The 17,576-nt window shown below is 39.2% G+C and overlaps 2 protein-coding genes across 3 annotated transcripts in view; both read left to right on the top strand.

Annotated features, from left to right (window-relative positions):
- Nucleotides 1-17,576, top strand: part of OPN3 (opsin 3) — a 47,141-nt gene that overhangs the window by 3,609 nt on the left and 25,956 nt on the right. Inside the window, exon 2 of one of the 2 annotated variants that reach the window (XM_058533551.1) lies at nt 750-813. The exons of the other annotated variant lie outside the window; for it this stretch is intronic. Coding sequence (XP_058389534.1) covers nt 750-790 — 41 coding nt within the window. The 3' untranslated portion in view covers nt 791-813. Of the gene's footprint in view, nt 1-749; nt 814-17,576 lie in introns of those variants that run through there. 2 annotated transcript variants of the gene reach the window in all.
- Nucleotides 791-8,620, top strand: CHML (CHM like Rab escort protein). The gene has a single exon (XM_058533549.1). The coding sequence runs from the start codon at nt 1,086-1,088 to the stop codon at nt 3,042-3,044; it is 1,959 nt and encodes a 652-aa protein (XP_058389532.1). The 5' UTR covers nt 791-1,085; the 3' UTR covers nt 3,045-8,620.

Consider the following 17,576-nt stretch of genomic DNA (forward strand, 5'->3'; position numbering starts at 1 on the left):
AAATGTTAGAAGTAGGTATTATTTATATTAAGATATTTTAACGTATGAACCCAGGAATTTTCCTTTTTAACTTACACCTAAAAAACATACATGTGCATATGAACATTCACGTAAAGATTTGTTATAAATACATTTATTTTCCCTTCAGTAGACCTATTCTTTCATGCACTTAAATATTTTAAAATGCCAGTTGTTTTACAGAATTAATCCTTTTGTAATGATCTGACTAATAAATTCGGTTGAAATGGTCTCAGGTTGCTACCACGAGATCCTAAGGGTAGGTGGGGCATGGAAAAATCAGCTGTCCTGGAATCACCCACAGACTGTAGTGGCCACAGAAATATTCCTAATCATGACAATGTGCACATAGTATGTAGTCTGTTTCCATAAACACTGTGGAGCCACACATATAGGATAAGCTCACAGCTCTGTATAGTTTTATTCAAATGTTGGTTTTCTTAAAAACAAAAGTTATAGAATTGCATTGTGTTCATTCTTCTTTATTTTTGTGGGACATTGTTATGTCCATTCTTCATTATTGAATTGGCTGATTTGGAGGGGTGTATCTCTATTGTTCATTTTCAAGAAATTAGGAAATAGGTGAGAAAGCACTGAATGACTTGCTTTGGTAGACGCTTGTGTCCTGCTAACAAGCCAGGCTTCAGTGGATTGTGATTGCTGTTGCATGAAATTACTTTTCTCCTAATATCGTTTACAATTGTATCCTTTCTTGAATTTTCTTCTTTCAGAGAAGAGTTCCAGTCACAAATGCATATGTATTGCATTTTGACATTTACTGCTAAGATGAAATGCAGAAATGAAAACCACACATCCGTTTTAGTGTTCTCAGATGTGATTAGATGTACTTTATCGTGTTTTTATGCTACTGACCTATAAGAAAAAAATATTAACAAAGGGTAACAGTTAAACAGCTAGGACCTGCAACCTCGATGCTTCTGGGATGAACTGGAAAATCACAAGGAGAGCTTTCAGTACAGCCTGTTCACACCTCATCTGAGCCCTCAGCCGAGACTCATACACATATCCTTCATCGGCAGCTGTCACCAGACGCTGTACCTCCCAGGATGGCGGACAGTCTCCCGACAGAGTTTGATGTGGTCATAATAGGGACGGGTTTGCCTGAATCCATCCTTGCAGCCGCATGTTCAAGAAGTGGTCAGAGGGTTCTGCATCTTGATTCGAGAAGTTATTATGGAGGAAACTGGGCTAGTTTCAGCTTTTCAGGGTTGCTCTCCTGGTTGAAGGAGTGTCAGCAAAACAGTGACTTTGGGGAAGAAAGTGCTGCTGTGTGGCAGGACCTGATCCGTGAAACAGAAGCAGCCATCACTCTTTGCAGGAAGGATGAAATCATTCAACACACGGAAGTGTTTTGTTATGCCAGTCAGGATGTGGATGACAATATGGAAGAGACTGATGCTCTACAGAGAACTCCTTCCTCGGAAGCGTCCAGTACCCTCACTAAACCTCCAGATTCGGCATGCTTGGCTGCAGAAACACACCATGTTACAAGCTATGAAATGCCTGCCAAAGACACTGCAAAAAATGTTGGAAAGATTTCACTAGAAGTCACTGATGTAGAGGAAACCCTAGTGAAAGAAAGTAATTGTGGAGATAAAACTTGTATACACACAGTTTCAGATGGAGATAAAGATGAAAACAAACCTGTAGTGAAAGACAACACTGATCAACCAAAGAGAAATAGCATTACTTACTCTCAAATAGTTAAAGAAGGCAGGAGATTTAATATTGATTTGGTGTCAAAGCTGCTATATTCTCAAGGATTACTAATTGATCTTTTGATTAAATCAAATGTTAGTCATTATGCAGAATTTAAAAATGTCACTAGGATTCTTACATTTCGAGAAGGAAAAGTAGAACAGGTGCCTTGTTCCAGAGCAGATGTCTTTAATAGCAAAGCACTCACTATGGTTGAAAAGAGGATGCTAATGAAATTTCTTACATTTTGTGTAGACTATGAACAACACCCTGATGAATACCAAGCTTTCATGCAATGCTCATTTTCAGAGTACTTAAAAACTAAAAAATTAACCGCCAGCCTCCAACATTTTGTACTACACTCAATTGCAATGACAGAGTCATCTTGCACTACAATAGATGGCCTTAAAGCAACAAAAAACTTCCTTCAGTGTCTTGGACGATTCGGAAACACCCCCTTCTTATTCCCCTTGTATGGCCAAGGAGAAATTCCCCAGTGTTTCTGCAGGATGTGTGCAGTTTTTGGTGGAATCTATTGTCTTCGCCATAAAGTACAATGCTTTGTAGTTGACAAAGAGTCTGGAAGATGTAAAGCAATCATAGATCACTTTGGCCAAAGAATAAATGCTAAATATTTTATTGTGGAGGACAGTTACCTTTCAGAGGACACGTGCTCAAATGTGCGTTATAAGCAGATCTCCAGGGCAGTGCTCATTACAGATCAGTCTATACTAAAGACAGATTCAGATCAACAGATTTCCATTTTGATAGTGCCTCCAGCAGAACCAGGAACTTGTGCTGTTCGGGTCATTGAGTTATGTTCTTCAACCATGACATGCATGAAAGACACTTATCTGGTACACCTGACCTGTTCATCTTCTAAAACAGCAAGAGAGGACTTAGAATCAGTGGTGAAGAAATTATTCATTCCATATGGTGAAACAGAAATAGACAAGGAAGAAGTTACAAAGCCAAGACTCTTGTGGGCTCTGTATTTTAACATGAGAGATTCCTCAGGAATCAGCAGAAGCTCCTATAATGGCTTACCTTCCAACATTTATGTCTGCTCTGGGCCTGACTGTGGACTGGGAAATGAGCATGCAGTCAGGCAAGCTCAGACACTTTTCCAGGAGATCTTTCCAAGTGAAGAATTCTGCCCCCCACCTCCAAATCCAGACGACATTATCTTTGATGGTGATGACAAGCAACCAGAGGCTCCTGGAACCAAAAATATAATAATTGCCAAACTAGAATCCTCTGAGGAATGCAAAAACCTAGAAAGCCCAGGAAAGCACCTTCAAAATTAGAAAAGAGCAAACTGGAAAGGCTACTTTGGGCCTTCATTTTGACATCAGAATATGAATTATTAGAAGTGGTTATATGATGAATGCTATGCAGACGTTGTCTTTAATTCTCTTTGAGACATTCAGTCATTGGACGCTTTGTTAACCTATCAGTAACTGATTTATTGGTTATTGGACTTCTGTTTGTTTCAGAATGGGCTCCATGATTCAGCATCTTAAACAGGGTTAGCTTTATTTTAGTATTGGGTATATATGTGAGGGTTCCGTATTAGGAGCTGTGCTTAAAGGAAGGTAATATTGTATCTGCTAATGATCTTCAGATTTTATTGTCTACAATAACAACAATATCTAAGGAATATTTTAATTACTTTGTAGCTATTACAGTTGCTACCACCTCTGAATAGTGAAACACAGTAAATTTTGTGGATCTTTCATGTATAATATAAACATACAGACAAGGTGGTAGCAATAGCAACTAATGCAAGTGCCAGTATGATAAAATACATTTGTTTGTAACTGTTAAAAGATTAGCTTTGCATGATCCTTTATTTGTGAAGGTCTGATGTTTACAGTACATCTTGCAGCTTAATTCGCCTACTTGATGCTTGTAACCAATGAGGCAGTGACGCCACCACAGTCTTCTGCATTACGGAGTTGGAGAGTTCAGTTGGTAGTTGAAGAGCTCATTCTTGGGAAGCTCATTCCAAAGAAGATCTAGGGGATAAGATTAGTTCTGGTTTAACACTTCAGAAAATTTCTGCAGAGCCCTGCTCTGGCACCTAAAAGAAAAGAACTTCCAACAGGTAGCTCACGCTGAAAGAAAAATTAAATTGCCCCAGGAAAAGATGCTTCAGAACAGCTGTTCTGAAATTCCTAAGGAGAAAGTGAGGGAGGCATTTCTGACCTGGGATGGATTTCCCAAGGTTTCTCAGGAGGGTGAACAAGTCCACCTTGTTGGCTATACCACTTCAATCAGCAACACTCACTACAGCTGATAGGAGAGAATCAAAGGAGGCTTTACCATGTCCCTTTGGTTGTGTCCCACAAATAGTGAGGTAACCGCCTTCATTGCTTCTGCCTCTTGGCTGTAATCCAGAGAATGGAAACATTTTTTTCCCCAGAACCACCAGAAGTCATAAAACTGGTTGTACTGCAGTGGTGAAAGCCTGTGGAGCTGTCGGTTCCCTTTAGACCACTATTTCCATTCTTCAGACAGAGAATGATAATCCTATAGGAAGAGAGCCCTTCAATGACAATTTTTGTTCTGGAATAGAGCATTTACTGTGTAAATAACTCATTACAGTTTTTCTCAACAACCCCATGAGGCAGATGTTATTGAGTACATTTTCAAAGAGGAGATAATAATGTACTCAGAGTCTGGTATGTGGAATAGCCAAGACCAGAATCCAGGCTTTCATGATTTCAAGCTCTTTCCACTAACGCTAACTGTTAAAAGAGAGCAAGTTCTGTAGGACAGGGAAAGGTGCTCAGGAAAATCAGTCCAGCGTTGCTGGTGAAGCAAAGGGGACAGACGCTGGTGTCTCTGCTTATTGAATCAGAGAAATGTGAAGATTAAGATTACTTAAAAATATAGTTTAGAGCTGTGGATCTCATTGAAGCAGAATTTGGCTAAATTTTAACAAAATAATGCTTTTTAATGTACCTTTTGATCTGAACATCTCATAAAAAAATACAGATGTTACTAGGCCAAAATATACTCTGAATAGTCTTTTGTGCTCTTCTATATGTCAGGAAAATGAAACAAGAAAGACTTAAGTAATTTACAGCTTACTGAAAGTAGAGAAGTCTCATATTAATTTGTATTAATATTTATATATATATTTTTTGCATATAGCAAAGTGGTATTATTGGGTGGATCCTAAGATTTAACCTATAAAAACAACTGAAATGCCTGAAATAGACCTAAGAAATGGTCATTAAAATGAAAAAAAAATTTAAGATGATAAATAAAATGGAGGTTAAGGTAATCCGGACGTATTGAAAAAAATTTCAATTTCAGTATCATGAATATTCTTATTCATAAAAATTAGAGAAAAGAAACAGTGAGAAGTTGCAAAAGGTGGTAGAGCCAAACAGGAAAAAGGTGTTAGAGCAGTCCAAAATAAGGATTGTTTTAAAAACTAACAAAATGAATATATTGCTTTCTTTGTGTGTGTGTGTGAAGAAGATCAGCACTGTGCTAACATCTGCCAATTCTCCTCTTTTTTTGCTGAGAAAGACTGGCCCGGGGCTAACCTCCATGCCCATCTTCCTCCACTTTTTTTACATGGGATGCCGCCACAGCATGGCTTGCCAAGCGCTGCGTTGGTGCGCACCCAGGATCCGAACCAGCAAACCCCGGGCCGCTTCAGCGGGGCACGTGCACTTAACTGCTTGCGCCACCGGGCTGGCCCCTATATTGCTTTCTTGATTGAATGCAAAACAACAAATTGGAAATGAGAAAGGTTAGAATCAATAAAAGGCATTTAAAAAATTAAGGGATACTATAACCTAGTATAATTTTCTGACAAGTTGGAATTTTACCCTTATTGGTGAACTTTTTCAGATGTTCAAAGAATAATATCTATTTATATATTATGAAAGATGATGTGCTAATATTTGCATTTTGAGGCAAATAGGGCCTCAATACTAGAAGTTAAACGTTTTGAAAAGGGTCTCATTCTGAACAGATGCAAAATGCAAAATAAAATATTGACAAATACACAACAAATAAAAATAATTATTTCCTGTGCCGGCCCCGTGGCTTAGCGGTTAAGTGCTCACACTCCGCTGCTGCCCGGGTTCGGATCCGAACGCGCACTGATGCGCTGCTTCTCTGGCCATGCTGAGGCCGCGTCCCACGTACAGCAACTAGAAGGATGTGTAGCTATGACATACAACTATCTACTGGGGCTTTGGGGAAAAAAAGGAGGAGGATTGGCAATGGATGTTAGCTCAGAGCTGGTCTTCCTCAGCAAAAAGAGGAGGATTAGCATGGATGTTAGCTCAGGGCTGATCTTCCTCACAAAAAAAAATAAATAAAAATTAAATAAAAATTAAAAATAATAATAATTATTATTTCCTATGACTCTGGATTATAAGGCTGGTGTTCAATATAATAACCATTAAATCAACATCAACAGAACAAAATAGTAAAAATCCAAAGTATTAACTAAAGATAACTTAATCTCAGTAAAATTCATCATACATATATGATTTAATTATCTCTGTAATGATTTTGTTGGTTTCTCATAGTGTGATAAGTAATTGCTTAAAACCAAGAACTAACATCATTCTTATTGGGAAAACACATAGGACACGTTTCTGAAGCAGAAATTAAACAATCTTGGCACCATTTTTATTTATATATGATTGAAGAAGTTTGTCATTGTAATAAAACCTTAATGAACATTCACAAAAAGAGAAAGATAAGGAAAGAAAGCAGCACAAATATTTTCCATTAACATGGCTTTGTAACTAGTGAAACCTATGGTATATAAACTTACAATAAAAGACTAATTTAGAAAGTTGCTGGATATAAAATTTTTAAAAATTAATCTCATTTTCAGATTCCAGAAGTGACAAACTGCAATTTAAAAAGCATTTGGGTATTGGGGCTGGCCCGGTGGCGTAGCGGTTAAATTTGCTTGTTCTGCTTCAGTGGCCCAGGGTTCACAGGCTCAGATCCCGGGTGTGACCCGACACACCGCTTCTCAAGCCATGCTGTGGCGGCATCCCATATAAAGTAGAGGAAGATGGGCACGGATATTAGCCCAGGGCCAGTCTTCCTCAGCAAAAAGAGGAGGATTGGCAACAGATGTTAGCTCAGGGCTGATCTTCCTCAGAAAAAAAAGCATTTGGGTATTAATATATATGAGCCAATTAAAAAAAAATTATACAACTATATAGGGATAAGTTAAGAAAGATGCTTATGTAGAAGCATGTTGAAGGAACTACAACCTACTGTAATAGAAAAGAAGTAAATAGAGAGTCTGCAAACCAAAATTATAGTCCTCACTTCATTGCTTACCAGTTTTATAATCTTGGGAGAACCACTCCTGGCTTCCGTTTCCCCATCTATACAATACCAACGGGCCGGCCTGGTGGCATAGCAGTTAAGTTCGAGCGTGCTGCTTCGGCAGCCCGGGGTTCATGGGTTTGGATCCTGTGCGTGGACCTACTCACGGCTCATAAAGCCATGCTGAGGTGGCGTCCCACATAGAAGAACTAGAAGGACCTACAACTAGGATATACAACTATGTACTGGGGCTTTGGGGAGAAAAAAAAAATAATACTTTGCAGAATTAATGTATACGATATCGTGTCCAAGGGAATGGCAGTAGATGACATTAGAATGTAGATTTACTGCACTTCGCTTAACATTCCAGCTGGATGCTTTATATAATTTGACAGAATTGTGATAAATTTATAAATATAAATAAGCAAGCAAAGGTATGTCTTTTTAACTTAGGGAAAAAATGGGAATCTCACATCTTAAATCCTTAAAACATGCTATTAAACAACCTTTCTAAATATACTATGGTACTGAGTAGGAAGTTTAAGACTAATAAACCAATTGGAAAGAAAGAAATATATAATAACTGGTGGAAAGACTGGCCGGATATCAGTATGAAAGAAGGAATTAGATCCACTTTACATATGCTAAGAAATTCGTTCCAGATGAATTAAAATGTTAAGCATAAAGATAAAAAGACTACAGTTCTCATCCCAGTAATGCTACAAAGGAAACTTTATGGCAATGAAAAACATTATTGACAAGGTAGACGAGATCAACTAAAAGAAAAATGTGTACTAAATAGGAAGACAAAAGAAGAAATGGGATATAAAAAAGCTACTTGCAGTACACATGGATAAAGTGCTTAGTGTTTTTTAAAAAGTAGATGCTAATCCATAAGGCTTTCTTCTCTTTACCAGGAAAGTTTATAAAAGGATTGAGTACAAATGAGAAGATACAAATAAAAGTTAATTCTTAGAATGATATTCAGATTTCCTAATATTAAAAATGCAAATTGAACAACTTTGACCTGGTTCATGCTATTATATTAGCAAAAAAGTTTTAAATGACATGTGTCCTCATAGTAACATTGTTATATTAGTAGTTTTGTAAGGAACTATTTAGAAAAATATAATAAGAACTCTCTAACCAATCTATCTTTTAATAGATGTAACTCACTTTGAACACCATATGCCCAGGAAAATATTTAAGAGAAAAAAATAGCTACTTGTACAAAGATATTTCTAGCAATTCCTTTCATTCGAGTTGAAAAAAAAAGCCTGATAATTGGAAAATGGATAAGTACATTTTGGTGTGTTACTATTGCTGTCATAGACTTATATACTCATTAAATAATGATATATGTAAAATTGTATGGAAAAAAATGTTTAAACGAGACTCAGAAGTGTTAGAACATAAATTATTGTATTTACTGATTATATTTGTGTAAAAATTTAGGTCTCTACATTGAAGAGAATCAGAAGAAAACGTAATTAATTGGAATTTAAGGGGTTCTTTAATTTTTTCTGTAAAATACTGATGTGTGCAATAAAAAATAAAAGATTAATTGGTAAAAGTGGTTTACTAAATTGATGAGAAAATTATTGATTTCTTGGAAGCTTCTAAAATTCGCCTTTAAATTGAAAAATTTATATATTTTTAAATGTTAAAGTCAAAAGATAATCCCCAGAAACATGGACAGAAAGTTTTATAACTGTTGGTGGGAAAGAGTTCTTGGTCAAGATGGACTTTGTATCTTTTGTATCTTTTCTCAGTTGCCCAGTATTAAGAAATAAGAAGGTATATTGTAACAACAGTTTTTTTGTTTTTTTTTTTAAGGGAAACCTCAGAGCCAGAGGTGGAAATGTTAGAAATAATACTAATGCATTCCATACATCAGCATGAAGACATTACATACTAATTAAAGTATGGCACCAAATCCAAGAACACATTTCATTTGGGAGTCTTGGAGGCCAGGGAAATAAAGGTTGGATTTGGATTCGTAGAAGCGGCCAAACTTGGGTCTGAAGAGTGTTTTAGGTGAGACCTGTGCTAAGGACAGATCTCGGGGATCTGAGGATGCTGGCAAACTGTTTCTTCTTGTCAGTCTGAGAAACCCAAGTCAAGGTGATTTAATTCAACCAACATCAGTTGAACGTCAACTGTGGGTTATGAATTGGCTTTATTCTAGGGATTAGAAATAGAAGAATAAATAAGACAGGTCCTCTGTACCTGAGAACCATTCTGTTGGAGGACATACCCTTTTCCTTAACGAGAATTTAGGATGTTTTCTATCCAACATACTCCCCCTTATAACTACCACCAACTCCTCCCCACAAAGAAAAGAACAACAAAAGAGAAATCTGATATGTGATGCGTGGCATCCCTTTAAAGGGGTGCCAGAAGCTTTTATTACACAGTGGGAAACAAGTAGCTTAGAAGTTAAAAGCTGAGTCAGTTAATCCTTTCTGAAATCTATTTCAGCTGGCATTCAGTTCATCAAGAAGTCTCTGATCTTAACCAGAAGCTCTGTATGTCGCCTGGGGAGGAGTGAAGAGAAGGGACAAGAGATGGGGCCCCAGAAGCCCAGGCGTCCAGAGCTCAGAGAGTAGAAAGTGTAAAGAAATCAGGAGACAAGCAGATCATAAGGTGTCAAGACCAAAAAATTCTGACGAGGTTTAGTTTTATTTACCTTCCTCTCGGCAAGACAAAAGGAAGTCATGCTCTTATTGCACCGAGGTAGTTGTTTCCTCTTTGAAGATTTTTAGGTGTTTATTTCAGTATTTTTACCTGCGTTATAAAGCAGCATTGTATCCTTGTAACCAACAACCACATGTACTCACGTTTCAACAGCAGGGCACAGAGCACCTCCACCTTTTGTAAGGCATGAACAAGAAGCTGAGTGCTTCCACTGAGAATCTGACTCTAATCTGAATGTTACGACGTTAAGTTCTGTACAGCATTGGTAGGAATACTTGCTTTTTCTCCTGACAACTCCATGTTCTTCTATGACCTCAGGACAACTGTGTAAGGTAAGAAAGGGCAGGTGTTGATAAGATAAGACTTGGAAGACTTAAGTGACTTGCCTGGACTCTCCTAGTAAGTATTCAGATCCATTAATTAGAATTGAGATGTAACTGTCTTGCTTTGCCTCAATCTCAAGAGAGTTATTCATTGCACATAAGAGCACATAACACGTAAATCACTATTTAACAAGTGGTGGCTTCTAGAATTTTAGAGTACATTTATTTTTCAACAAGTAAACAAATCATCCCATAAATTAAAATTTGCGTAACTAAAGTGGGCCAACGGGTTGGAAGAGGGAGAAGGCAGTTGATTATTTAAGCTCACACCTGAAATCAAAGCAAAATGTCTCTTGATCCTAGTTTTTATGTCAAGAGCTTAATTTATTTATAGATAGTATCTTTATGAGTTCTGCTGATGTCCTATAATTTTGGCATTTGCTTGTTGCTAAAAATATATTTAACCGGTAATACACTCTGTGAACAACTAATATGAATGGGGGGATACATGTTATCAGGGGAAGAGGAGTGACTTGGGATTTAGGGGTGCAAGACTGACAAAGTACCTGTTTTTAGTTCAGTCAGAAGGAAATACATCTTTAGGCATTTTATACTTTTAAAGAAATAGGAATCCTTGGGGATTGTGCGGTAGGGTTTATGCCAGTTCTTTTTATTACGGGTCATATAATTAGAGCCCCTGGGCACCTGATTTCTGTTTATTTGAGACTTTTATTTGTTCCTTTATTTATTCATCCCTTACATCTAAAAGGAACAGAAACATTACTAATCCAGTATGGGGAAGTATTATTTTTACATCACTATATGTAAATATAATTATATGTCTAAGTTCAATTTATAAAGTTTTTGTGTATTTTTTGTGTTTTCTGGCACAAAAAATACTGAAAAAAAATAAAATAAATACTGAATAAATTACTGAATAAATAAAATACTGAAAAAATTCAGTATTTTTATTGTCCGTTATAAAGAAGAAATTGGGGGGAATGTACTGCTGAGGCAGAGCAGGAAATCTTGGTTTTAGGCAATTAATGTGGTTGTGAATTTCCTAAGATGATTTCAGTGAGGCATTATAGAGAAATGAGCTGCATGTCCTTCTGTTCCTCTAACAGTCCCATTTTATGGCTGCATAACATTATTTGTAATGCCCTCTGTTGTCAAAACATAAATACCAACCAGGTGTTTATTAAAAAGAAAAAGCAAAAGATGAGAACTGCGCTGGAAATAATTTGTCATGAGACTGTAATCTTTAAAACAGTCTCTGCGTGCCGTCCCTTTGCGCTCCCTGCAGTGTCTTGCACTTCACAGGCATCCAAAAAAAAGACCTGCTGTTTGAAAGACCAGCCAGCAGTTTCCATGCCTCTCTTCCTCCATGTCCTGCCTCTACCTTCATCACCCCCTTCTAGGTTCCAGCCTGAGGAGCAGAGAACCACTGGGGCCACTCTCTAGGAAACTGTATTGGAACCATAGTCCTGGGTCCTTATATTATTAGTACAGATAATTAGTTTTAGGATAAGCCTATTCGAGTCAATAAAACTACTTAAAAATAGGGAACATCTAAATAATCTATGAGATGTTTCATCTAATAATTTTACTAGTTTTCTCCCATCAAGGCAGTGGTTCTCAAACCACGGTGATTTTGCCCTTCAGGGGACATTTGACTATGTCTGGAGACATTTTTGGTTGTCAAAACTGGGAAGTGGGTGCTACTGGCATCCAGTGGGTAGAGGGCAGGGGTTCTGCTAAACATCCTACAATGCACAAGACAGCCTCCCCACGAGAAAGAATTATCCAGCCCCAAATGTCAATAGTGCCAAATTTGAGACAGTGCATTAGAGTAACAGTTTTGAATATTTATGATGAATCTGCTTTCCTTTTTTTTTTGTGCTCCCCACTTTCACCTTTTTTCCTCAATATCTTCTGACTCCCTAAGTGCTTCTTCAACAGGGTCATTGTGGTAGGAACTGCCATCTCCTTATGAACCCCCCACTGCCCCATCTCCCTCTCCTCACTAATCAGCAGTGGCTTCCCTCTGAAGGTTTATGATAAGCTCCAAAACAAAATTCAGAGAATTAGGGAATATTTCTCATCCTGCCCCAACTGTCAGTTATAGATTAGAGATTTTGTGTTTTTTTTTAATCATTCATCTCATCCAGAAGTAGAATAACTCTGCAAAGCAAGCATAGAAATGAAAGGATGATACATTTTGTTTTTTTGTAGTATTCCCTTATTATGTTTTTAGACGATATCTTTATGTATATTGCAAACAACTACCTCAAAATTAATGTAAAAATATTTTAACATACTCTTTTTTTGGAGGGGTGCTATTCACTTGACAGGCTATGGGCAAATTTATCCAATTGCATGTATATAATAATATCTTGTGAGTTTCAGTGAAGCCAATACAACACTAAATAAACCACCCATAGTGGAACTGTACCACATTTACACTCACTGATGGGTCACCAAGCGATGAGATGGTGCAGCAGTTTGATGTTTTATAGACAGGGTTAACTATAGACAATACCCAATTGTGATGGAATGAGTCATATTCTTAATGCAGAGAAGAGCCTTAGCTAGGTTACACTGCGACGTGAAATATAGGGTTCAATGCAGGGCAACATTTACTGAGCACTGTGCCCGGTTTCTGTGCTAGAGTCGGGGTATACAGAGAATAGTCGTAACTAACACTAACTGAGCGCTTACTGTATGCCAAGCTCTACTCTAAGTGCTTGTTGTGTTTATCTTATGTAATTCTCACAGCAGCCCAATTGGGTAGATGCGCTTATCATCCCCATTTTGCAGATGGGGAAACAGATCCTGCAAAGACAAAGAACTTGACCAAGATCACAGAGCTGGTAAGTGGTAGAAGCAGGCTTCAAACCCAGACAGTCTGACCACATAATTAACCCACATGCTAGAGTTGCAATGTGATGCGGTGTCTTCAGAGAGGTGTCAGATTAAGTCCAGGAACTGTTCTGATTTCTTTATATATATTTTCTCAATTTTTAAAATAACCCTGTGAGGGAGGTATTAATGTTTCCATGTGTAGATGAGAAATATGGCTCAGTAAATTCCCAAAGTTATAGAATTGGTAGGTAGTGGAACTCCCAATCCATTGGGGCCGACATTGATGCACAATTAACCACTCTATTGATCAGGCTGTCATCATTTCTATGATCTAGGTATAGAGAAACTTTAATGGATGCAATGATAAGTTATTTTAAGTCTGACAAGGGAAATCTGGAAGTCTTCACGAAAGAAAAGGCCTGGGTTCTGAAGGTTGAGAAGGATTTCTATAGGCTGATATGAAGAACAACGTTCCATGTAGAGAGGGCAGGAGAAACAAAGGCTTGGGAGCATTGAGGACATCGTCTGCAAAGCTAGAGCATGGAGTGCACTGGACTGGTGTGGAGAGCTGGGGCATGTGCGATTGGTCCATGGCATCGACGGTCTTGAATACTGTGCTGACTCTCAGTGGTCTTGAATACCAGGGGGCTTTTATTCAGTGGATAATGAGGATCTGTTGAAGGTTTGTGTTTAAAAAATTTAGCCCAGTGGCAGTGTGGAGGGAGGCTAGAAAGAAGGTGCGGAGACTGGATGCTGATGACTGGTGAGGAGTAAAAATATGATAAGGCCTGGGTAGGGCAGGGCAATGGGAATGAAACAGGCAGAGACAATTTGGGGGATAGAAACATAGGACCTGGAAATGACTATGTTATGGATAAGGTAGAGAGAGCAAAGAAGTGAAAATAACTAAAATCTCAGCTTTAGTGCTTGAATGAGGGTAAGACATTTCACCAAGACTGGGAAGAGGTTTTGAGGAAAAGCAAATGGGTTTGGTTTTGGTCATACAAGGTAATCAGGAGATGGTTCTGGAAGGTCTTGGAGAGCTTTGTATGCCAAGGAGCTTTGATTTTGTCTTAGTGGAGCAACAGGTAATGTTATTAAACAAGGAAATGGGTTGCATTTGGATATATAACTGGTGTCTGTACGGAGGATGAATCCAAGGGAGGCAAGGATGTAGAAAGGAGACCAGACAGAAGGCTATTAAAATAGTTTGGCGAGAGATGATGAGAGTCTGAACTGGGGCATTAGTAGGACAGATTTGAGAACTCCTGAGGAGACTGAATCAGCATGACTCAGTGATTGATTGGGTGTGAGTGCTGCAAGAAAGGAAGAGACATCAGAAGACAGTTGAGAAAGAGCTGGTAGCTGTGGACCTGTTGGGAACGCAGACATGCCCTGCCGGGTTTGACGTAGAAGCTCCCGCCCTTGGATTATTCCTGGACTAGGAAAATTCCTTTTCTGGGATTCCTTGGTATATACTCTTTTTTTCCTCCTGGACTTGTTAAGCCTCAAGGATGTGAATCAGAGGCTGCCAGTACCTTGATTACCAGTCTGTCCGTGGCTTAGGCCAAACAGAGAGCCACCAAGCCAATGATGGGGGGAGGGGGTCAGAACCCTGATGCCACTGTTTCAGGCCCCTAGCTTATGTGGCTCACATTATTTTTGTATTGGACACTGTGCCTGAAGCCAGTGCTACTTTGGACTTCCCAGTTACATAAAATATCCATTTCCTTTTTCCTTAAGAAAAAGAAAAGCTGACAGAGAAATAGGAGACGCGGTAGGAGAGAGGTTATAGATCCAAGAATTTCAAGAATTTCAAGAAGAGCCTGGTCTAAAGTGTTGATATTGCAGAGGTTGTGTAAACCTAACGTTTTAGCAATTGATTGATTTATCGATTGATGACGTTATAGAGCAATGGTTTTAAACTGAAGAGCACTTATGAATCAAATGGAAATCATCTTTAAAGTATAGATTACCAGTTACAATTCCTGCATTCTGGGTCAGTGAGTATACAGAGGGCAACTGTAATTGATTGCTAGGTGGGTAGTGGGTTGTCATGCATTGTGACATAAACAAGAGGGAATAAAAGAAATATCTGATTATATGGGAGTGGGGATTTAATTTATTTTCTGGTGGGTATTTTGGCAAGTTGTATTGAAAGCATTAAAATTTTGTACAACCTTCTTATCTAACAATTATATTGCCAAGAATTTATCCTAAGGAAGTAACGGTGGAGGTATGTAAATACATAGCTAATGGATTATAATGTCCATGGCTAACACTTGCCAAGTGTGTACCGTATGCCAGGTGCTGTTATAAGTGCCTCGTGCATATTAATTAACTCTTAGTCTTCATCCCCACCCTGTGGGGTAGTTAGATACTACTGTTACCCCATTTTACACTTAAAGAAATTAAAGCACCAGGGGATTAAGTTGTTCAAGGTCACGTAAAAAGTGAAGGATATGGAACTGAACCTGGTGCCTTGATGGCTATGTCATACAGTCTCTGTTCACAGCATTGTTAGAATGGTGAGAAATTGACAATAATCCACAGGTCTGCAGTGGGACATGGGAGAGCACATGATCCAGAAATCAACATTACGCCAAGCAAACCTCAGAACCCACACCCTGGACAAACTCTTTACCTCCTCTGGCCCCCACGAAAGATGACCAGAACAAGTCCCATCACACCTCACATCCCTGCTGGATCAGTCGTAGCCAAGAGGGAAATCCTTGCCAGTCAGCCATGGTGGACCCACATTTCTTTATGACTCAGTGCATTTCTTGATCTGATCCAATCCTGAGCTCCCCCAGTGTGTGCTCAGAACCTCCCCTCCCCTCTATCTTCAACTTCTTCTCTGAACATTTGCTCTACCTTCTTACTTTTCCTTACCCCTGGCTGCCCCCAAGGACCCTGATTTCCCACCTCCAAGCAGAAGCTGATTTCTCCCTAACGCCCTGTTCTGATTTTGTTAAATTAACATTTGTTACGTGGAGCACAGGGTGCTGGATGGTGAGTCAAGGTTACTCAACAGATCACAAAAGAAATGGAAATCTAGTTTATTACTCAGGTCCTGGAGGAAGTACGTGGCATGCCTAAAGGGGTCACACGGGGAGGTCAAGGCAGAGTGTAGAGAGAGAGGGGGAGGATCTCGGACACATGCCTTTATTAGGTCTGTGTGGAGTGCTTTGGAGTTCCTGGGCTAAGGACGGATTGGTCAATTCAAACCAAAAGAGCTGGATTTTGGTAAGCCTTGCAAGGGTCTTATCTAAGGGGCGCACACGGAGGAGGCCGTGGGAGGCAGGGGAGACAGTTGATCACAAGGGCTGTTGGGGAAGTCAGATCAGGAATTACATTTGCTGTGACTCTGCGGGCTGCTGTCTAGGACATGTTCTTGCATGGGGGGACTAGTGTCAGTTTAAGGTCCCTGCAGGCCACTTGAGCAAACAAATTGGATGCCAAGGCAGCAATAGCATGGAGTAGCTTAGCTAAACTCTGAACACACCCCATACACCCCGGCCAGGTAGTCGAGTAGGTGACCCATCACTGCTGCTTCCAAAGCGTTCCTCCTTCATTCCCCTAGGAAACCCTTGGCTCCGTCAACGCTTGCCTGTAGTGAGGTTGCAAAATTGAACTCGCACTATCACACAGCTGTGCGGGGAATGGAGCGCTTCCTTGGCTGTTGTCTCTCTCACTCAGTCTTCTCTCTCCCTCCTGGATAATTCCTATCAGTTTACAGTCTAGCCACACCCTCACCTTACCCTTAACTTGTGACCACTCCTTTCTAGTCCTTGTATAAAGAGCCAATCTTGTGTTGTCTGCTACTTGCTACCTCCGTAGCCTCAATGGCACTTTTTTCATTTTGTGAATTATTTAAGTTTTTAAATACAGAAAAGTGCAAAGGGTAACACAATAAGTGCTCATGTGTCTACCACCTAAAGCAAACAGAGATTAATGTTTCTATAGTTTAATCTGTCTTTAAAGAATTGAATATTACAGAGCCAGCCCTGATGGCCTAGTGGTTAAAGTTCAGCACTCTCACCACTTCGATGGCCCAGGTTCTGTTCCTGGTCCTGGAACCACACCACCCATCTGTCAGGAGCCATGCTGTGGCAGTGGCTCACAAAGAAGAACTAGAAGGACTTACAACTAGGATATACAACCATGCACTGGGGCTTTGGGGAGAAAAAAGAGAAGAAGATTGGCAACAGATGTTAGCTCAGGGTGAATCTTCCTCAGCAAAAAAATTTTACAGGTAAAATTCACATCTACATATTTCCTCTCTTCAGTCCGTTCCCTTTCCTTTCTCCTGGAGGTCACTGCAGACATGAATTTAACATGAATCCAAGCAATGCCTTGATCCTTTTGCTCACACTTTATTTACCCATTTCCCCCTTTTTATGGACATTGAGTTATTTCCTGTTTTTCACTATAATATAATAAACAATGCTTCAGTGGATATCCTTGTATACATCTCTTTCTACCAACATGCAAGAGTGTCTCTAGGGCTGTGCTGTCCGATACAGTAACCACTAGTCATGTGCCTCCTGAGCACTTGAAATGCAGCTAGTCTACATTGAGAAGTGAGTGTGAGATGCACACCGTTTTCTGAAGATTTAGTATGAGAAAAAG

Source organism: Diceros bicornis, chromosome 38, assembly GCF_020826845.1.
Source record: "Diceros bicornis minor isolate mBicDic1 chromosome 38, mDicBic1.mat.cur, whole genome shotgun sequence".
In the NCBI taxonomy this organism is placed as follows: Eukaryota; Metazoa; Chordata; class Mammalia; order Perissodactyla; family Rhinocerotidae; genus Diceros; species Diceros bicornis.